This window comes from Petaurus breviceps, unplaced genomic scaffold (genome assembly GCF_028583685.1).
Source record: "Petaurus breviceps papuanus isolate PSGF00001 unplaced genomic scaffold, PetGlider_PUasm1.0 38, whole genome shotgun sequence".
NCBI lineage: Eukaryota > Metazoa > Chordata > Mammalia > Diprotodontia > Petauridae > Petaurus > Petaurus breviceps.
Window position 1 is genome coordinate 76,320,626 of NW_027186304.1, and position 23,951 is coordinate 76,344,576.

Sequence of the window (23,951 nt, forward strand, 5' to 3'; positions counted from 1 at the left end):
ACAAGTCAATGTGATAATCCTAAAATAGTGTATAGTTCACAAAATGACTTCTATAATTTTTCTTTCATTCTGATGTGTTACTGTAATGAGAATGGGAATCTGAAGATCTTCCCTGCCCCTTAATAGCCCTAGTGGGATTTGAAGACTTCCCCTGCTTTGAAAGTAAACTCTGCCCCCTAATAGGCTGAAAGTAATCACATGGAGCCTGTGATGGAGGGAATTTGCTAAAGGAGGGAGCAGAGCCCACAGGAAGCTTCCCGGCTGTGAAGATAAACTCTGCCCCCTAATAGGCAAATGTAGTCACATGGAACCTGTGGTGGGAGGAGTTTGCTGAAAGGAAGCAAAGCCCACAGGAAGCTGGTCAGAGCTAACAGGACTGTGGGGGAGAGAGAGGAGCTCAGACAAGGAGATAGAGAGGTTTGTGAGTAAATATTGATATTGTATTTGTGGGAAGGCCAAAAGATGCTGTGGCTCTCAGCACTGTTATGGCTTCTGAATATCTTTGGTACTACGACAGAATCAGCTTACTGGTTTTGGGACTGGGTTTTCTGGTGTCTAATGTTTCAGTTCTATCTTCTATCTGGAGAGTTTAGTATATTTTGCAATTGAATGTCATGCGATAATTACAGTCACTGTCTTTATTGTGATCGTGGGCACTGTAAATATTGCATTGGCACTACAGTTATCTGCTTTGACATGTTCTTTATCCTGAGAGCAACAGAAATGTCTACAAGGCAAGGAACCTAAGATAACATTTTGGTTATCATATGTGAAAACGTCTGAACAGTGAATTTTCTGAAGATTAAAAACCAGTAGATTTTATGAATTTTTAGGAAATTTCAACTTTAGCTACCTTTTCTTCATTTGAATTTAGCCTTAAAGGGAAGTCAGTTTAGCACCTATTTGAGATAATCGTTGTGTAATTTTAATATGATTCACTCCATTGTGTGGATGGAGTGGGTTGTAATTTTTAAGAACTCAGTAGCATAGTTCATACAAACTAGTCTATTGAAATTAGTTTTTATAAAAACAAGTTTTTGGTAAAATTCTGAGTTAATTTAAAAACTAATATAAATACCCTCCCCGCCCCAAACCCCCAATTGTTACCCATTAATTCCAGAAAAATACTGGAAATATGAGAGATGTCAGATCTACAGAAGCCCATATGTGTATTTATGAATATGAATTTTAATAATATGTATATATGTATATTGTGTGGATAAATATATGTGTATGTATGTATGTATGTGTATATATATATATATATATATATATATATATATATATATATATATGTCTTTTTCAGTTTACTCAATGGTCAAAAATTCATTAAATGGCAATCCTGTTGGGCAATGGGAAAATAATAACGTCAAAACATTTGGTAAAATAATATCCCATGGTTCATAACAAAATGAATTGAATGTTAATGAATTCCATGAAATCTATCCAACATACCTGTTTTCTAATGGCATATGGGCAAATAAACCAGATTCTCTCAACAACCCCACTGCTGATCTCCAGTGGTGATTTTCTAATACTGAGGTATTCTAAAAATAAAAGCAAAGCATTAAGTTATTTAATATATTTTAGTGATATTTCTAAACATAAAGAATGTTTTAGTCAAACTGCCTAAAACATCATTCCAAGAGAACTTCTATTCATTGTTCTCACTCACAATATTTCATATTCTAGCTTTTCATAACTCTAAAATAACAAGTTTATGTTAGTTTTATTTTGTTATAATTGTACTTACCTTGTATAAAGTTGCTAAGTAATGATTTGTTTTAATAAGGAAAGGCTGATTAACACCTGGGTGATCAAGATCATGTGTGGCAGCTGCAATTAAACTCAGCAAGATGTCCCAAGGAGTTACAGAGTTGGCAAGCTATAATTTAATAAAATGGATTATTAATCACCTGAATACACCTGAGAAATTCTGTACCATTACAACCACCGCATTAGCCAAAATGGATATTATACCACTTCTGTTTTAATGAAGTTCTCTGAGTGTTGTTCTGAAAGTTAATGCAAATTATAACTACACAATTTTAACAATCCTAATTTATCTAGCAGTACTACTGTCTTATTAAAAATCCTTCCTTTAGGAATTTAAAGGTCAATAGCCTCTTTTCATTATTAAGTTACAGAAATTTCTTTTCTCCTCTAATACTGCCATCTCCCTCAGGCAGTCGGGCTCTCATCATCACACACCTGGCCTATGGCAATTGATCTCCCTTCTTCATCTCTCTTCAGTCCAAACCAACCTCCATGCAGCTGTCAAAATATCTTAAAATGAAGGCCTGATCATATCATTCCTCTCATACAATAAATTACAGTGGCTCCCTATAATCTTAAGGATCAAATATAAAATCCTCTGCCTTTGACAACCTGGACCCTTACTACCTTTCTAGTCTTCTTACAACTTATTCCCCCTAGCATACTTTGCAGTCCAGGGACACTAACCTCTTTGTTGGTCCTTACATATGACATTCCATCTTCTGACTTGGAGCATTTCCTGTGGATCCATGCCTGGAATTATCTCCCTCCTAATTTCTGCCTCTTTGTTTCCCTGGTTTCCTTCAAGTCCCACCTAAAATACCACTTTCTACAAGAAGTCTTTCCTCTGTTAATTACCTCTAATCTCCACTCTCCCAACTCTCTTATTATACTGTGTATTCCTTGCCTTTTCTGAGCACAGTGCCTGACACACAGTAAAAGTTTAATATATGCAGGTTGTGTTGACTAATTCTGGATTTTGACTCTGACATTCCCAATACTTTTCCTTTTGGGGTTTCTCTGAGGAAATAATTGGTGAATTTTTTCAATTTTGGGTTCTAATAACGCTGGAAAATTGCCATAGGCCAGAATTTCCTCTAATAACTCTGGACAATTTTCATTTATAACATTTTCTAAGCCAAGGAGTACAATTAATTCTTTTTTTTTTTTTAAAGCAATCAGGGTTAAGTAACTTGCTCAAGGTTACACGGCCAGTTATCTCTGGGTGTGATGCTGAGTATCTGAGCCCAGATTTGATCCAAGTCATCCCGACACTGGAGCCTGTGCTCTTGCTCGCTGAGCCACCTGGCCGCCCCTAAGCAATTGGGGTTAAGTAACTTGCTCAAGGTTACACAGCCAGGTGTTTCTGGGTGGGTGCTAAGTGTCTGAGCCTGGGATTCGATCTCCAGGTCTTCTCAACACTGGAGCCGGTGCTCTTACTCGCTGTACTACCTGGCCGCCCCTACAATAATTCTTAAATGATCTTTTCTTGAACTTTTTTTTTCAGGTGAGCTGTTTTTGACAGCTGATAGCTTACATCCTCTCCCATTTTCAATCTTGTTCTACTAATTTTTATTGTATCACAGTCATTGATCTAGGGTGTCTGAGTCATGTGTACAACAAGAAGTGAGACTAAATATTTTCTCTCATTCTCACAATGTCTCAAACCTCTCAAGAAAGAGAAATTATGCATTAGATAAAAGAACAACTTCAGCTCTTTCCATAGTCTAGAAACACCAAGAACCCCAATGAAGGTTTAAAAAAAGCCATGACTATCTTGAACTTACTTATTATACCCTCCCCATTCCCCAGCCCCTCCTTAAGCCCATCATGCTAGTGGAAGGAAGGCTGCACTAACTGACCTAATTCACAGGTTAACAACAAAATATAACCCAGTTCACTTCCTTCTTCATTTCAGTGCTATGGAGATCTAAGCTCCAAACCACAAACATCTGCTGAGGCCTTGACAGCCACCATCCTGGGAGCACTCAATGATGCAAGAAATCTCTGCAGAAGAGTGGAAGAACAGAGGGAAAGGGGCACCGGCTCCCAGTGTTGGGATGACCTGGAGATCAAATCTGGGCTCAGATACTCAGCACCACACCCAGAAATAATTGGCCGTGTAACCTTGAGCAAGTTACTTAACCCCGATTGCTTAAAAAAAAAAAAAGAAATATAGGCAAAGAGGAAACAAAATGATTGTTGCTTTGAGATGCCAATCCCAGGGAAACCACCATCAAAAAAGAAGGAATCAGAAAATGAGCAACAGGAAAAAAGATTGAAATTACCAAAGATCTCAGAAGAAAGAGAACTCAAATACCTTAAGTATAAGCAAATCAACAGAGAAAAACACTTATAGCAAAAAGAAATATGGTGTCTAGATCTAGTTAATGTCTAGTTAAATCTAGTTAGGTCTCTATGAATAAATACTACAAAACAAAGGAAAATGAATGAACCTTTGATGAGACAGAAGACCATGTAAAATTTGAGAGAACATGGAACAACAAAATGCTATTCCTGAGTAGCTTAAAGAGAAATTAGAATGACAAGAGCAGAATTTATTTATGGCCTGTTCAGCAGAAATAATTTGCAAAGTAGAAAAATTGATTCTATAATGGCAAGTCTCACCAAAGAAATGAAATAAAGAATATTGGGAATGCAAATACACAGAAGCAAAGGGCAACACAGAAGAAAAGCAAAAAGCATTTTAAAAAATGGTCTCTAAGCAGAAATATATTGATCTCAAAGACATGATGTACAGACACAACCTAAGGATTATAGGTCACCCAGAAAAAACATGACAAGTAAAAAAACCTGAACACCATAATTCAAGAAATATTACATGAAAACTGCCTAGAACTTCTGAATACAAAAAAGGAAATATTCACTAAAAGAACACATAGATGGCCTTCAGAAAAAATTCAAGGCTGTAAACTCTAAAACATATACTTATTAAATTTAATAACTTAATTCAGAAACAAAAAAAATTGCAAGCTAACAGAAGACCTTCAAAAACAAAGGAGAAGAAATTTAAAAAAAAATACACTATAAGACTACTCTGTACCAACTAGAAAACACAGGAAAGAATGGAATAATGTGTTCCAAAGAACAATGAAGCTCTGGATGCAGCCCAGGGTAACTCTGCAAATCTGGGCTTAACCACAAATGAAAACAGATGTTCAAGAATAAAAAGGCATTCAAAATATTCTTAGAAAGAAAAGCAGACTGAAGAGATTATTATTTCTCAAACATTCCAGAAAACAGAAACATAGGAGAGATAAAAGAATGCTGAAGCTAAAGACAGCAACAGCAGAGGCTTCTTCTTAAATGTACACAAAATGTGAGGGCAGAAATCAGGGTGAGGTGATGGCAGGCACAGGGCATTATGTGAGAAAGCTGGTGATGTATCACCCATAGGTAAATCAATGTTTTTGGTGGGATTATGGTACAAAATGGGAGGGTAAATAAAGGAGCAAAGTAGGAGGATCGTGGAGAGTTTGTGATGTGCCTCAGTCAAAGTGAGGGCTGGCAAGGAGGGGAAGGTGATCCTTGTGGTCTCTCAGAGAAGAGACCATAGGTGATTGGGTGAGGAGGAAGAGGAAAAGGATGGAAAAAGAGGGAAACCTTACTCTGGTAGTGGGAACTGATAAACACTTCTATGGGTGAAGAGAGATATTTTATGAAGAGAGATGTGGACCATGTGCTGAGTGTTATCTGTTAATATTTGGTGCTTGAAAAAATGACCTGACTTGTTTTGTGGAGTGGGGATGGGTTTGGAACTCCTTGGGTAACTGATGCCTGAAGGAGTGGGAGTCAACCCAGAAAGGAGATTTTTGAGGTGAATGGGGAAGTAAGGTGACCATGTGGGAAGATATATGCTAGTGATATATCAGGAATGTGGTGAAAAGGATGAAGATTCTTGCCATGGGGCAATGTCCTTTCTGACATCTGCAGAAATTGTTATTTTTCTGGGAATGAGATACAGTGGAAAAGGGGAATCCACAGGGCAAGCTCTTGTAAGGGTTATGGGATTTAAAGATCTTCCATGCCCCGTTGGACTTGCTGACGTAGCAGGAAGGGGCGGAGCAAGAGGAAGCGGAAGTCAAGCTAGCGTTCCTTCGGTGGCTGGCGGTGGTGGTGACGGCGGCAGCAGCAGAGGCAGTGGCAGCGCGAAGCCCTTTTTGAGTTAGAACTGCTAAGGACTTTCTGCTAAGGACTCCTGCTGAGGACTGCCAGAGCTGCTGGGAGCGCTCTTCCAGGACGCTGGGTGGTTGCTGTGAGTGGGGAGAGGAGGACCTTTGCCTGAGGTAGCCTGTTCTGTTTTAAAGGCTTGAAAATGTGGGTGCTTTCTACTTTATCTACCTGTGCCAATGTCATAACTACTCTGATGGCTTTCACTTTCTGGTTTTGGGACTCAGTCTTTTGGTATCTTAATAAATTTTCTAGTTTATTTCCTCATATGGCAAACATGACGTATTTTCTAATGGATAATTATATCAGCATATTTGTAATCTCTATAGGCATTGTGAATATGGCATTGCTGATACAGCTCTATAAGGCAATGGAAGAAACTTCTTAGAGGGGAGAGTCCAGAATGATACTTCACGAGTTTTGACTCCGTGAGGAGTGCAGAGAATAAAGAAGGAATAGGCAAGTCTAAGAGTCATGAACCCAAGAAGAAGGGTCTAGAGGAGACAGAGAAGACAGATAATGAAAATAGTGAGAGAAATATATGGAAAGAGATTCCAAAAAGTGAAAAATTAAAGTTAGAATCACTGATTTCTGTTTGGTTTATTTTAATCTTCAGGGAGTAATTACTTGGGTAAGATTTACTACTTTCTGTTTTAAACCATTTATTCCTCTTCTAATTCTCTCTTCTAGAGCTTTTATTTCATTATTTAATCTCATCTTTACCTTGAACACTTGGTTCTTCAACCTGTTCACTTCCCATGATCTCCTCACCTCACTCATACAGAGATATGGTCAAACCCTTGTTCTTCCCATTACCCATGAATGCACACCTCCACATTCAAAAATTTTAGAATTACTGAACCGTAAGCTATTGTTTTTTGTAGTAGTTGGCATATTTTTTGGTTTATTTATCTCTAGTCTCAGTTCCTGACTTGGGGTTTGTGCCTGGGTCAGGTCTGCCCCTTGATACCTTTTGGGTGATATAATATGTAATGACTTACCTCCACTTCCTGTGGTTAGGCCTGCCTATATCTTTGAAGTTCAGAGCATGGGATCTTTAGGGCCCTCTATGGTTTCTCAGGATAGAATTCTAGGGAACTCAGAGCCCCTGGATGCCTGGGTTCTCCTGGTCTGAGAGTGCTACTATGCCCTACTTGTTATAAAGTGAACACGGTCTTCTAATACATAGGTTCCTAACCCACTGGTGCTTTCTTATGGGAGACTTCCATCCTACTTGCCTCTAGTCACAGACCCCTACATACTACACATGCCTCTAGTCTAACTAAAATGAAACTGAACTACCAGATTATTTGTCTGCATTGGCTTCACTGGTAGCCTCATTTCCAACTGCACATGGGCTTATGGCTTACTCTATGGGCAGTTCCAAGATAGAAGCAGTCACATACTACAGTTTCTCATTAGACTTTTTAAAAATCATTATTTTATATGGCCTAAATTTCAGTTTTTTGCTGGAGTAAGTATATGAGAGATCTTGACCAGTAGCCTCTAATGCCATCTTTTATATTATCTCTCTTGCATCATTATTCATTTTTAATATATTAAAGCCTGCTCATGATAAACCTATACCTCTCTTTTTCTATGTGGGTGAACCATAGTTTCAATTATTTGAAAATTGTACTATTTCATGATTCAAGTCCACAAATGGAAGAATATTAAGGTTAAAAATAATTATTTTTTTATTCAGGGAGAATCTTGGATCATTAAAAGAACTTATCACTTTCCCCAAAGTAATTACAGTCTGCGCTTTTCCTCCTGTTCAATTCTTGGTCCAGAACATTATCCATTTGCTATATCTGCCCTACCTTTAGGTAATGATGTACTAATGGTTTGTCAGATAGATAATGTAACTGTTTCACCTTTTCCCAAAATTCCTCAAATCTTTCCCAGAAAAGGACATATAATATTGTTGATTTTTATTATAATTTTACTTGTTTATTCAACATTTATCAAGCATATATTTGGTATAAAGCACTGTACTAGTTCTGTTAGAAAATACAAAGATGAAGCAAATAGTCTCTAGTAGAAAAATATGAAACACACAAATAACTAATAAGAAAATAATACATATAAGTGCATAGAGAGAGGCAGAGTGCTGGGTAAGGTCCAAAAGAGAAAGATCATTTCTGAGTGGAAGAAATAAATGAAATTTATAGAGGAGCTGGCATTTAAGATATGCTTTAATGGATGGGTCATCCATCTTTCCTCTGGGTCCCTGAAGTTCTATTTTGGATGCCTCACTGTGGAATGGAGGTGCTCTGGTTTCTTGAAGGCAATGCAAGAAAATATAAGTCAAGCACAAAAACTTTAAGTATAGAACCTAAGATGGCCTATATTTTTGTCATCTGAAGATGAACTTAGTTTTGTCTGGATACACTCATTACATTGGCCAAAGGGTAATAATTATTTTGCATTAGTAAGATTAATCTGGCAGTAATATGAAGGTTGAATTAGATGGGGTAGAAAGTAGAGGTGGGAAAACCAGGTTGGTGACTAAGTGGAAACTGAAATGCCTGGTTAAAAAGAGATGGATTAAAAAAAAATGGAGAAATATATAAGGGAAGCAGTGGTAATGAAACAGTTATCATACATATCATTGACCACAGGACCCAAATTTGTAGGCAGATCTATTCCAATCATCTCCCTACCCTTGAGCTAGGCTCTCTTATCATGCTATCTAGAAACCTTTACTAGTCTAGATATTATCTTTACATAGGAAGTAAATAATCTTTGATTTAAGACACCAAAAGATACATGAAACATTTGAAAATGAATATTCAAACATTCAAATTATATTTTTCTTCTTGTAGTAGTAGATAGAATCAATGTCAACATCTTACCTTAGGTTCTTTTAAATAACAGTGCATGGCCTGAGTCACATCAGCAGCATGAACTGCATTGTGATAAGGATTTTGACTATGATAATCTTCTTGAATCATAACTAAAGAGAGAAATATGAATTTAAGTATAATGGAGAACTATATTAACACACAATGAATGCTGATTATCTGTTAACATATATTTAAAGTAATCACCATCTGAAAATGACCTGACATAGACAAACTAAAATTTTAGAAACAAGTCACCACATACTTTAATCATATTTAAGTAACAAGTACATGAAATAATTATTTCAAAACTTGGGATTTGTGACACTGTCAACATTTTTTGCTTTAATAAGATTCAATGTCCTGACTACAGGCTGAAGGGTCTGCCAAAAGTATTTCTAAGGAATTTCTTATTTAACTTCTTATATTTAAACAAAGTTTTAATCATCCACCTTCCTACCCCCCCCCCCCGCTGCCCCGAGAAACAAAGATATATCATGGATACTACCATTAGTTAGAAAAGATAACTACTTGTTTAGAATATATTTCCAAAAGATAGGCATACTTCTTACACAAAAATTACACTACATGCATATTCAAACTTAGGTCTCCATTACAGCCAGCTGCTGGAGCCAGCTTATGCCAGCTTGTGAGAGAATATTGTTTGAACATGAACATTTATACCTTGGAAACCAGCAAATGCTACAAATCAAGGCTCAATTTTTTTCTGAATTGTCTTAACTTAAGAAAGTGAATGAGAAAATGTTAATAATGCAGATTAAAATTAAGTGTTTCAAAGTGGGTAATTAAACATTAACCTGCAAACACTTTGATCACAGCAAATCCTAGAATGCTTTCTGCCTCTGTTATGTTGGTTACTATTAGTTGCAGTGATCAGGTAGGAAAAGAGCATAACGTGAGCTATTACAGTGTGCATTCTTGTAGTTTCATAATTAGGGGAAAAAAAGAAATTGTTAGATTTTTCCTATCACAATATAATATGAAAACTTAAACAAATTCTTGCATATTTTTAGGTAACTACCATGACATTAGCTAGAATTTCTTACCTAAAAACCTACGAAGTTTCATCATATCTAAGTGGAAGTATTCAATTAGTCCATGAAGACTAAATAAGTGAAAGGTTAAGCTCACTAGACTGTTTCCTAAAAAGAAAAAGGGAAATATGTTATGCCAATATAAATATCAGAATATAAATTTGTTATTGCATTTTTAACCAGGAAATGCACTTTGCATATCTATAATATTAATACATTTATAGCTACATTTATTTACAGGGTTGTTTTTTTTTTTGGCAAAGGTACTGGAATGCTTTTTTTGTCTTCTTTTCTAGCTCATTTTACATAAGAGAAAACTGAGGCAAACAGGGTTAAGTGACTTGTCCGGGGTCACACAGTTAGTAAGCGTTTGAGGCCAGATTTGAACTCATGAAGATGGGTCTGATTCCAGGCCTGGTGCTCTATCCACTTTGCCACCTAGTTTCCCCTAGTGATGTGATTAGACCTGTGCTTTCAACATCTTTGTGGAGAACAGACTGGAGATGGGAGAGACATGAGACAGTGAGACAACTAGGATGCTCCTGCAATAGTCTAAGCAAGTGATAAAAACCTGCACGAGGGTAGTGGCTGTGTGAATGGAGGAAAGGGCTGGTGTGAAGATGAAGACAACAAAACCTGACAAATGATTGGATAGGTAGGGTGAGGGAGAATAACAGAGAATATCACTGAATTTGGGAACCTAGATAAATAGTAACATAGTAATTTATGATCAAGGATACATTTGGGAAGAAAGATAATGTAACAAGGTTTCTGATAAAGATTACAGCTTATCCGTTCATGTGTATCTTGTGAGATTCATTCTCTATCTTCTAAAACAAAAAGTGTTTGAGTGCTGGGAGTGGTTCTTACTCACTGGCCCCTGCTCCAAATCACAGAGCCAACTGAGGAGAAAGAGCAAGCTAAAGGATACCTATGGTAGCCACAAAGTTATATAGGGATGTGGGACGGGGGGGGGGGGAGGGGAGGAGAAGGGGGAAAGCTGGAAGGAAGAAATGGAAAAGAAAGAGGGCAATAGATATGCTGGAGGAAGGGTAAGGGGAGATTTTCCCAATGTCATATGTGCAGCTCCTGGTTAATATGCTCAAGTTCTGTCATAATCACCCTTAGAGGTACATGCCAGGAGAGAGGAGGGGCTAGGATTGGGAGTTTGAGAACATTAAAGGAAGGAGGCAGGGTGGGAGTAGGTTTGGGAGTTAATGGGTAAAGGAGGGTCTTGCATTTGTGTTGGAGATAAGCTCAATGATTGGCTATTATGGGAGGGTCATATAAACCAAATTCCCAACTTCAAGTTGGTTAAACACATACACCCTTTGGACACGGTGAGTTTAAGATGCCACCTAAAGAACATCTAGTTTGAGACATCCAAAAGGCAGTTCAAAAAGTAATACTTGCAGAAACTAAAAAAGTATCACAATTTACTAAATAAATAACAATGATTAATAAAAATGAACTATGTGGTCTGGAAAATCCTTGTGAAATGGTGAGCTATTGCTGATCCTTGCTCCACATTTCACCTGGATATCTAATCTGTCTCAGGAAAGTTAGTAATGATTTCCAAAATATTCTATAACGGGTAAATATCTTATTATTCCTACTTTATTAATGTAATATTATTACATGTAGTATTATTACTACAAAGTGATACCCAATAATTTTTTTCACAAGAATATAACCTATCAATTTCCTGTGGCTGAGTGAGTATGGGCTCAGGAGTCTCTGGTCTACTTTCATGGGAAAATATCCCCATCTTCTGGGGATTAGGAAAATTGCACATTGAGAATATTACATAAAAGAGGATTTCTGTAGCACAAAGGAAGAAACGTATTGGTATCTAATAAAGTCTGTAACACAAATTAAATCAGATGGGTTTTGTGTTTCTTTCACTGTTCCGAAATATGAACTGATTATAATAATAAAAGCAAATGAGCAAAATTACTCATATCAATCATATAAATTTGGCTGATCCATTCAATGACAAAGATTGTAATCTATTCATACCTATTGATCTTGTGCTGCTCCAGGTGAAACCGGTAGATTCCTCAGAAACATTCAATTTATAAAATCTTGAGACTATAATAAACTTCATTTTTATTATCAAAACCTACTGAAATATTGCATGAGTTTATGCTAAATCTAAGTACATATTACACACAAAGTAGGCAAACAATATGTCATATTTTTTTTAACCAGTAGTACCATTAAGTATTCTATTTATGTGTTAAATTTCAGCTTGGTGAGTAATATGTTTATTTACCTAGCTTTGCTTAACCTAGTGCCCAAACATACAAATATGTGTTAAAAACAATTTATTACAATGATAATATGGGAGGAAGAGTGGGATTTAGAATCAGAAGACCTATATTCAAAATTCTAGCTCTGCTACTTATTGCTTTTGTGAACTAGGGCAAGTTATCTAATTTCTCACTTCATTTTTTAGTCTCTAAAATAAGGTTAGACTAGATGACTTCTGAAGTCCTTTTCAACTTTAAGTCCATGGTCCTATACACAAATAATATAAAATATATTCAATGTTCATAGATCAAGTAATTATGAAAGGCAATATGATGGAGTGGATGGAAGGTCATCCTTGGAGTGAGGAAGAGATGGGTTTAAATTAGAGCAACTCTTGAGTTCCACTGCCTTGTCAAATTGGCAATTTTTTTTAAAGGAAATGGTCGTGTCTGACTTTTCGTGACCACATTTGTGATATTCTTGGCAAAGATATTGTCATTTTCTTCTACAGCTTACTTTACAGATGAAGAAACTGAGGCAAACAAAGTTAAGTGTTTGCCTCAGTCTCCTCATCTGTATCTGAGGCCACATTTGAACTCAGGAAGAAGAGTATTCCCAATTGCAGGCCTGATGCTCTATGCACTACACCCTCTAGAGCAAAAAATATATATGTTGGTCCTTCTGGGAGTGAATGATCTTAAAGAAATCAAACTGAGCATTTTTTTTTAGACTTTCATTCTTTCTACTATCTTTCTTTATTCCCTCATATCTCTCTACTATTGATGACTTTTGCTTTGACAGAGCAGATTAGAATAAATCATTCTTTACTTACCATTAGTTAATCTATCAAAGAGAAAGATATCAAAATTCCAATTGCCAACTTTTTCCAACATACACTGAAATAAAATAAAAATGTTTCCATTGTTAACATAATTTCAATCAATATTTTCTGTTATGTGTGACTGCTTTAAAAAAAAAGCAATGGAAATTGAAATTGACTTACTCATATTATGAAGGAACATGTTACCAAATGATATACTTGTTCAAAGACCTGTCTACTTGACTCAAAAAGAGATAAAGTTACTATGATTTGAAAAACGAATAATTTCACGTTTCTCTAAGTGTTCGGAGTGGGGAGGGAGAATGACAGGAGAGAACAAAACAAGAAGAGGTTTTGGTCTTCTTAACTCCCTGTGTGCTTTTAAGAATACTGTATAAATATAATTTAAGGTCATCAACTATTTCAATCAAAGTTTTTGCAAATCACAAAGCATCATAATATTATGATGATATGGCTTATTATTTGGGATAAAGAATTAAGTTAATGGATCTTTGGATATTGTCTATTATAATATCTATTGGATATTAAACACTGCCTCCCTAAAACAAAAATTAAATAGCTTTTATCTAAACTGAAGATTCTTGCTGCCATAAGGAATGTGGATAAAACTATTCTCAATAATTTAGCCTATATAAAATATCTACATAGATATTAAAAATGCACTGTACTGGAAGGTCCAGGCTGAAATAGCAATTTTGGCACTGACCACCTGGATGAGCTTAAGCAAATAAGCTTTTTAAATCTCATTTTTCTCATCTGTAAAATGAGAAGACTGGACAAGAATGTTTCTAAGGTATCTCTCTTAGCTCTAAAATCCTGTGAAATAACAGTTGCCTAACATGCAAAAGACATGGTGTCTATTTTGAGCTTTAGCATTAATTTCTTATGTAACAAGTCAAGTCAATCTTTCTGAGCCTCAGTTTCTTCATCTGTAAAATGTTAGGGTTGAAATTAATTTCTATGTTTTTTCCCCTCAAATATAGTTCTATGTTCTAAAAATTTACTTTTTGCTCAATGTTAAACCAATATAAAAGTTTACTTTCTTTCTTTCTTTACTTCACAAATCATGTTTTGTACCTTTCAAATTCAAAGGCAGTCATTCAAAAGGAAAAAGAGCATACAAAAAGTTAGCTCAAAAATGTATCTTAAACACTGGATTAAATCTCCACAAATCACGTTAGCATGTATAATTCTTTGCTTAATTTATTAAAAAATCTGAAAATTTTAAAACAAACTGTACAAACCTTAGCTTGTCCATTATAATCATCATCTAAAATGTTTAATGAATTTGAAACAGCAACACCACGGAAAAAGTGAGAAGATCTAAGATATCGCTGGAAACTTAGTAACCTCCTTATATTCCTGGCAGACACAGACACTTCAATTTCAGATTGTGCTGAAAAATAACAACAAAAATCAGTACATCAGTCAAAACTATCATTCCATAAAACATAGACTATGTCTTTCTGCCAATTCCTATGTTTCCACCATAAATTTTTTGAACTTTACTTAATAATTGCTAAGGAAACACAGGTAACATTATCTCACTGAGGACAAAAGCTGAAGTGGCCTACCTGATGATCACTTAAAGAACACAAAGAGACCTGAACAGAAGCCAGATTTTGTGCCTCTCAGAACACCTACCTCTAGCTGCACTGTCATTTGGCCTCTCTACCAGTTCTAAGTAGCGTATGTACAAAATGGTCAAACATGGATTAATACTTTCATACTTAGAAACCAGTTCACAAACTACATTTGAAACCCTCAAAATTATCTTTTAACTCTATAGATATTCTTAAAATGTCTTCCTTAAAAAAAGAAACTTTTCACTGAGAGAAAAAAAAAGACCAAGTTGACTTAATGATGATTTCTGTAATTCATATAGAGATTGTAAACAAATTTCCTAAAATCAGCTGACTATAATTTACATTGTTTCTGGAAAACAACATTAAGGCTATTTTGTTAATGTTAAACACACATATAAACACATCAGACTAATAAAATGTCAATCAATACTATATAATCTATACAGTTAGCTTATTTTCAAAAGAAAAGAAAGTAATGTGTTTAACAATGAACAACTATTTTATTCTAAAACAAATATTTTGCCTCAAAATAAAAGTTCTTTCAGCAAGAACAAATTTTACTTTCCTCTTCATTTTTAAATCCTTAGTCATACTATAAAAAAACCAGCCTATTAAGTAACATTCAAATGATTCAAGTTTAATAATCATGTGATTGGTTGAATACTTGCAATATCTTTTTGTAAGTCCTTTCCCCTTTAATATTCCTACTTTGAACTCCCTCTTCAATTCTACTATCCACAAGGGCATTATCCATAACATGTTTTAAAACTTATAGTCTAAATTCTAAAAGATTGATGATGGAAAATGCCATCCATATTCAGAGAAAGAATTGATGGAGTCTGAATGCACAACAAAGCATACTATTTTCATTTTGTTTTAGTATGTGATTTTTTTCCCTTTTGTTCTGTTTCTTCTCTCACAATACAAATTATGTGGAAATGTTTAATATGACTGCACATGTATAACCTATACCAGATTGTTTGCTGTTTTTGGGAAGGGAGAAGAGGAAGGGAAAAAGTTTGCTACTCAAAATCTTATTAAAAAAATATGTTGGGGTGGCTAGGAGTCAGGAGGATCTGAGTTCAAATACAGCCCCAAACACTTAGCACGTACTAGCTGTGTGATCTTGGGCAAATCACTTAACCCCAATTTCCCTGTGTTCCCCCTTCTAAAAAAATTAATGTTGAAAACTGTCTTTACATGTAATTGGAAAAAAAGAAAATACTATATACATAAAATTTATAGTCTAGTTTTCCAATGTCACTCAGCTTGCATGAAGACCATCAGTAGTCATGTGACTGAAGAACTACAATTGCTAAATTAAGCAAAGTTTAATTAGAAAGGTAAGTTGGTGTTGCTAAAATCATTTGACATCTGAATGCATTAGTCAGGTTTGTATTAGTTATGCCTCCTACATTACTAAGGATGTCCCCAAACAGCCATAAATGTCTAATTCTATATTCTGTCATTTGTACTTAGAGGAAATATTTCCAATCTGTTGTCAAATCCTCTTGAATCTACTTTCAAAATATCTCTTGTATATGCCCCTTTCTCTCCTTTGAGACACACCTAAACTATCACAATAGTCTGCTGGTGGATCTGCCTGTCTCAAGTCTCTTATCCAAGTGGTTTTCCTAAAGTTCAGGTCTAACCATATCACCCCCATATTCAATAAGCTCCTTTGGCTGTCTATCACCTCCAAAGGTGGCAAAGTGGCACAATGGATAAAATACCTGGCCTGGGATCAAGACTTCAAATACAGCCTCAGACCCTCATTAGTTGTCTGATCCCAGGCCAAGTCATTTCATCTTTCTCAGCCTCAGTTTCCTTATCTGTCTTCTTTTACCTTAGTCCTCACCATATACTCTGTGATCTAGTGACACTGACCTCCTTGCAGCTCCTCATACAAACACTCCTTGCAACTCTTGAGAATTTTAACTGGTTGTCTCCCATGCCTGGATTTTTTTTCCTTCCTCAGCTCCATCTCCAGAGGCTTTCTTCTAATCCTAGCTAAAATCTTATCTTCTCCAAGAAGCCTTTCCCAATTCCCCTTAGTGTTAGTGCCTACTCTCTATTGATTATCTCTAATTATCCTGTAGATACCTTGTTTGAACATAGTTCACTGCAAGTTATCTCCATCCTTCTGAGCTCCCCGACTCCCCCTCCCATTGTACTATAAGCTCCCTGAGAGCAAGAACTGATTTTTTTAAGTGCCTGGCATTTATTAAGAGTTTAACAAGGGGCACCTAGGAGGCGTAGTGAATAGAGCAACAGCCCTGGAGTCAGGAAGACCTGAGCTCAAATTCGGCCTCAGACACTTAACACAAAAAACTAGCCTGTGACCTTGGGCCAGTCACTTAACCCCAATTGCCCTACCTTCCCCCCCTCCAAAAAGCAACAAAAAAGATTAATAAATGTTTGTTGACCTGATATTTTAATTTTTTTTAAGCAATTGGGGTTAAGTAACTTGCTCAAGGTTACATGGCCAGTTATTTCTGGGTGTGGTGCTAAGTATCTGAGCCCGGGTTTGATCCCCAGGTCATCCCGACACTGGGGCAGATGTTCTTACTCGCTGAGCCACCTGGCCACCCCTAAGCAATTGGGGTTAAGTAACTTGCTCAAGGTTACACAGCCAGGTGTTTCTGAGTGGGTGCTAAGTGTCTGAGCCCAGATTCAATCCCAAGTCATCCCGACTCTGGGACTGGTGCTCTTACTCGCTGTGCTACCTGGCCACCCCGATATATTAATTTTTTAAAAGCTTACTTTTAAAACATGAAGAACTATAAAACAGAATATACTACAACTATTTAGTCTTAGGTTCCCCAATCACTAAACTAGAGTAAATCCCCAAATGCACAGCCCCTCACAGCTACTTCCTCTAGTTATTATTCCATAATATCTAGATGAAAAGTAGTTCGACTATAATCATTAATTTAATATCACCTGCTTTCCCCATCCCATGCTGAGGAATAGAACATGCCCATTACCTTCCGGGCCAAGAATAAAAATGGGCCTGAAATATGCAATTACTGATAAGAGAGTATATATAGTATTAACAAGATTTTATATGATGGAAAGTTGGAATATGCTATGGACCTACTGTGGAAAGAAGAGGTCAGTGGAAACCACCAGTGTTAAGAGGGAGAAGGATGAACTTGGCCAGGAAAAGTGTCAAGGGAAAAATTATAATAAAGCTCATGTGACTTCTGAAGTCAAGTTAACCTGCAAATATCAGAGGAGAAAAATATGACACTGGCTTGGTAGGATGGGGGGCGGACCAAGGGATTCTGGCAATTGCTAGAAAAACATATGTAATTATTTAAATTTCAACTCTTCTATCTGTAAAGCAGTGTGATAACATGGATAGCTTGCTGGCTACATTATCAGCAAGAAGAGGCTTCCAATACTGCCACACTGGCCATATGACTGGGTAAATCATTTAATCCCTCAGTTGCAGATGAGTTGCTGATTTTTATCACTGAAGGGAATTAAAATGTACATGTGTGTTGTTAAGTAGTAATAATGTTCATAACTTAGTAAAAGCTCATGATTGTGAAGATAAATTAATAACATGATCATGCTTTACTTTTACGTTTGTGTCCATTCACAGACTGTAATAACATGAACAGGATATAGGATGAATGTAAAAGGCAGCTAACTGGCACAATGAATAGAGTACTGGGTCAGGAGTTGAGAAGATGGGGTTCAAATTCATCCTCAAGACACCTACTAGTTGTATGATCCTGGGCAAGTCACTTAACCTCTTACTGCCTCAATTTCCTCAATTTCCTATTAAATGGGAATAATAATAGTACATATCCCCTAGAGTTAATCTGAGGATCAAGTAAGCTAATATTTGTAAAGTTCTTAACATGGTGTCTAGCCCATAGTAGGTACTATATAAATGCTAGCTATTATCATTATTATTACTATTACTATAAGATAGAAATGAGAGAATACAAGTTTTGCATTCTCAATGGAAAACACTAAGAAAAAAGTGGACTGAATCAATAAAGTCTCATTCTACACATGCTAGACATTCCAAAGGATTAATATGTGGCACCTAACAGTAACAGCTGCTCAGAATGGAGAACAGGTTTTCATCAGTCAAAATAGAATGGAATAATTACCAATAATGTTAGAATATATCCTGAGTATAGTAATGCCCCACCCCCCCGCCGCCCCAGTCCATCAGCTCTCCTGTGGAGAAGAGGCTTACCATCCCTACTATTACCAATAACAATACCTGGCCAACCAACTTACACAATGCTTATGACAATTTTGTGTACAGAAATATTCAAAGAAGTACCAATTCATCAGATCAGAACCTAGATCATAAGTAAATTCTACATGTATTGTTACATGAAAAAAAAATCAACATAATTCCAATATGGGAAAATAAATTTAATCTGATCCATATCATATTCTCTACTACTGTAATGGGGAATGGTAGAAAGCAGAAGATGCAGGTATAAAAAGATTCATGTGGCAAAAGGATATAATTGATTTAAATGGCAAAAACCAATTCTAATAACTTAAAGTAGGAAGACAAATAGTTAATATATTAGGTGAAACTTTTATTTAACAAATATCAAAATGTCAACTTTACAAGTCCTAGACAGGAGAGTCATGGATACATAGTAGTTCATTTAAAAAAGATATGGGCAGGTAAAGAAAGTTAAAGTGCTTTAATGCTGCAGGTAAACTCCTTTCAGCTCTAGATCTATTCACAATCTATGTACCTGTGACTATGAAGGTAAGAGTCTTGCTATATACTTTGCCATGGTCAAATCACATCTGCAATATTGTGTTAATTTCTGGGAGCTACATTTGAAGGTTGTATTTATCCTTTGTATTTGAAGAGGACCAGTGACATCGTGATGCTGAGGTCAAGATATAGTATGTTCAACTGTGGCTGACTAGTCCAATGAGCTCAGAAGACTCTAACAGGTCAGGTACAAAGAGTCCACAAGAACATTTGAGATGGAGATGTCTCTAGATTTGTGCATCTCAAATTTCCCTTATGCTACTGGGATTCTGCTTTGCTCATAGAGCGCAACACCTTCTTTGATGTGGGCATGCCATGCTGGGCGGTCTTGTGCCAGTATCTCCCATGTCTCACAAATTCTTCAGAGAGATTTTGAGAGTATCCTTGTACCATTTCTCCTGGAGAGCACTGATAAACTATAGAGTATTCAGGAAGACAAACAGGATAGAGAAGATCCAGTTCATACCAAACAAAGATCCACTGAAGGAACTGGGGGTGATTTAGCTTGATAAAAAGTTGTCTTCAATTACAATGGCTGCTATTTATTTTGCTTGGCCCAAAAAGAGAGAACTAGGAACAATGAGTGGAAGATGTAAATAGGGAATTACAAGGAAAAAAATTTCTAACATTTAGTGCTATCCAAAAGTGGAACAGCTGTCTCTGGAGAGGATGAATGTCCTCTCACATGAAGTGCTTGAGCAAAGGCTAGATAACTGACTGTTACATATGTAATAAAGAAGATTTTTGTTTAGTTACAGATTGACTTCTGAGACAACTATGACATTCTATAGCTTACATATTCTTTAATAATTATTAAAATAATTTGGGAAGGATTTATAACAACAAATGTTCATAATTTAAACAATTATATTAAAATTATTATATTTAAATTATTTTGTATCCCAATTCAATTAGGAGGCAAGAGCTGCAGTTGCAGCTGTAAGAGCTGCAAATAATGGACCATTAGGAGCACCACTGCTAGTCTGGTTATCTTATATTTATATTTATGTTTGCATATTATATCATACATACATGTCTCCCCTGACAGAATGTAAACTTCTTAAGGGCAAGAAGTGTTTCAATTTTGTCTTGTTATACTCAGTTCGGTGCCTGGAGTATAGTAGGTATGTGATAAATGCTTGTTGATTGAATGATTAAAGATGAGTAATGTGAAATTAGGCTGGATTTGGGTAAGTTGGAATAAGATTATGAAGGATGTTAAGTACTAGGCTAAACAGTTTATCTTAGAGACAAGAGAGAACCCCTGAAAGTTTTTGAGCAAGGGAAAAACACAGGGTAAGACCCATCTAACAGGATTACAGGTAACTGTGGCAGTTGTGTGAAGCTGGAAACAAAGAGACCAGTAAATAGGCTATAACACAGTCCAGGCTAGAGATAATGAAGTGCCAACACAGAATGGTGACAGTACATCAACTGAGAAAAGAAAGATGCATTTAAGATTTAAAGTAAAGGTAAAATAAGATGTGACAACAGATTTTACATGAAAAATAAGAGAAATGGATGAATCAAGAATGATGTTGATGTTTTAAGCCTAGGTCACTGGGAAAATGGTGTCTAGGTCAACAGAAATAGTAAAGAAGGGTCAAGTTCAGAAGGAATATGATAAATTTAGTTTTGAATATAGTGAATTTGAAGCACCAGCACAATAGACATGACAACGTCCAGTATTACTGGAGTTCAGTCAGTAGAGACTTTAATCTAGTCTAATTAGGACTAGAGATCATGGTCTTGAGAAGCAATATGGCATAGTGGAAATAGAGTTGGACTCGGTCAGAATCAGAAAAACCCAGGCTCAAATTCTGCTTCAGACATTCACTGTATGAACCTAGCAAGTCACTTAACCTTTCTCAGTTTCAGTTTCCTCACCTATGAAAGGGGGATAATAACAATTATATATATTTCACAAGGTTCAAATGAGAATCAAATGTAAAGCACTCTGCAAACCTTAAAGTGCTCATATAAATGTTAGTGATGATGATTTAGTTGACAGAACAGTCAAAAGACCAAGGTTCAACTGCCGGTTCTGATATTTATTAGCTCTAAGACCTCAAGAAAGTTGCTTAATTTCTCTGTGCCTCAGTTTCTTTAATAAATTAATAAGCACTTACTAAACACCTACTAAGAATAAAGTACAGAGCTAAGAACTGGGAATACAAACACAAAAGTGAAAAACAGTCCCTGACTTCAAAGTTATAGCAATTATGCACATTGTTTTCCTTGTTCTGATTACTTCACCACTCTATACCATTCATAGAAGCATTTCCATGCTTTAGTTTTCTTGTTTTCTTAATACCCATTTTTTACTATGATGCAGTTGATTAATTCCATTATATACATATACCAGAATCTGTTTATAACCACTTCCCAACCAATAGACACTACCTGGTTCTTAGTTCTTTGTTACCACAAAAGTTTCATTGTGTATATTTTAGTATGTACAGCACCTTTCTCCTTGGTAGCCTTGGGGTATGGACACAATTTAGTACTTTTAAAACACAATTCTATAGCTTACCAGAATGCCTGGGCCAATTCACAATTTCACTAACAGGATATTACTACTACTATCTTTCCACAGTCCCTCCAACATTATCTATTTCCATCTTTTATCATTTTTGGCAGTAGTATTTGTGGTCATATAAAGCAGGTTGTAGTCAATCATTTTCATAAGACTTTGGATGTTCTTGTATATCTTGTGTATAAATGCCTTAAGAGAAAATAATAGACCTTTCTGTTATCTGTTTGACAAATAGCTTCCTCAACACTCTTGAGCACAGAATCACTCACCACCACTATTCTTCCCTTCCTTCTTCCCCACTTTTATTCTATGATTTACTCACAAGTCACCCTCCTTGCCAAAAAGCCACACTTGCCTCAATTTGGCAAGCTCTTTGCCTTACAAGTAATGCTTAAGATTTTATCTATCTCACCAAAAACTAAGGTCATTTCTGTTGCCAATGTTCTTAAGATCCTATTCTGTTGTCTGAGAACATTACTAATAATATGGCTTTCAATTGAATAAAATTTCTCTTTACTAAAGCTGAGTTTCTTTCAGGACCAGACTAAATTCTTTTAAACCATAAGATAGTTCTAATTTGCACCATTATCTAATAATCTATCCCAACAAGTAAAAATAGTCTTGCACAGTGAGCGAATTACTCTTATCTTTCTCAATTCAATAAACCATGCTAGGCACCGGGAGATATTTTTCTTGAAACAATGTCTGTCTTCTAGAAGACAGTCTTTGTTAGTTGACGTCTATACCCACACTAGTGAAATTTCATCTACCTAATTAACATTTCACTGAAAGTGGGAAAGACAATATATAAATTATAAGCACAAGTAAATACAGGATAACTGGATGAGGAAAATGGCACTAGCAAGGAGAGAGCTCAATAAAGATTTTCAAAAGGAGGGAGTACCCAAGTTGAGCCTTGAAGCAAAAGTGCTTTCTAGGTAGCTGTGACCACTTGTACAAAGAAAGACTTGAAGGTGAAAGACAGAACACGGAGGAGACCATTTTGGCTGGAACTTGGGACTGTTTCCTTCTATGTATTTCAGCACCTAGCACACTGATTGAAAAGTAGAGTGGAACTAGATTTTAAATGCCCCCTAAGTTTTGCTTTAGCTTTCAAAACATTTAACAGTAGAACTCAAGTTCTGGTAGGCTGCTACCAAGATGCAAAGATTTCAGATACATATCCAGTGGTAGACTATGTTGTCCAAGAGCCAACCTAGCCTTTGGAAAGGATTATAAATCACCAGAAGGCAGGTACCAGGGGTCTTTTTTTTCCTGCCAAAGCAACTGTTTTTCTTTACATTTCTATCTTTAAATTTTTTTCATCTATGATTAGGTATTACATATGCCCACTAATCTTTCCTAGTTGGTATATATACCCACACTAGTGAAATTATGGTTCATTTTAAGTACTGAAGTACTATTAATAAGAGGTAATCTATGCTAAAATAAGAGAGATGTGATACTGGCAAGCAATTTAATATAGAGTTGAAGAACCTGTGGCCCTCTAGGTACTTGAGTATGGATGGCCTTTTGACTGAGTCCAAGTTTTACAGAACAAATCCTTTTATTGAGGTGATTTGTTTTGTGAAGTTTGGATTCTGTCAAAGGGCCATACCTGAGGACTTAGAAGGACACATGTGGCCTTGAGGGTGCAGGTTCCCCACCCCTGGCTAAGCTGTTAGTGAAGTAATTAAGAATTTGGACCATGAAGATCTCTAAGAACATAAATTACACTCTGAATTCACAAAAGACAATACTACTGGCATACAAGTTCTTTGAGGTCTTACCAAATTGGTATCTTATATATAAAGACAAAAATCAAAGTCTCTGACCTCAAGCAGCTTACAATATAGTGAGAGATAACATGTACATATATATATATGTATATATATATATGTATATATATACACCATGTTTCCCTGATAATAAGACCTATCCCCAAAATAAGCCCTCCCCTTACTGTGTAAGATTCCTCTAAAATAAGCCCTCCCCCGAAAATAAGCCCTATTGAGATTGCTACTGTAGTGAAGGTGATCCCCTGCACTACACGCTACATTACGGTACCCTCTGTATGCACCATTCCCCCCCCCCCCCCC

The 23,951-nt window shown here is 36.1% G+C and overlaps 1 protein-coding gene across 5 annotated transcripts in view; it reads right to left on the bottom strand.

The window, feature by feature from the left end:
• PDE7A (phosphodiesterase 7A) overlaps positions 1 to 23,951 on the bottom strand; it is a 158,831-nt gene that overhangs the window by 29,779 nt on the left and 105,101 nt on the right. For all 5 annotated transcript variants that reach the window (XM_069100030.1, XM_069100032.1, XM_069100034.1 and 2 more), the window contains 6 exons: positions 14,207 to 14,358; positions 12,954 to 13,017; positions 9,881 to 9,976; positions 8,826 to 8,926; positions 1,754 to 1,885; positions 1,456 to 1,547 (listed from right to left, as the gene is read on the bottom strand). In XM_069100030.1, coding sequence (XP_068956131.1) covers positions 1,456 to 1,547; positions 1,754 to 1,885; positions 8,826 to 8,926; positions 9,881 to 9,976; positions 12,954 to 13,017; positions 14,207 to 14,358 — 637 coding nt within the window. The remainder of the gene's footprint in view (positions 1 to 1,455; positions 1,548 to 1,753; positions 1,886 to 8,825; positions 8,927 to 9,880; positions 9,977 to 12,953; positions 13,018 to 14,206; positions 14,359 to 23,951) is intronic.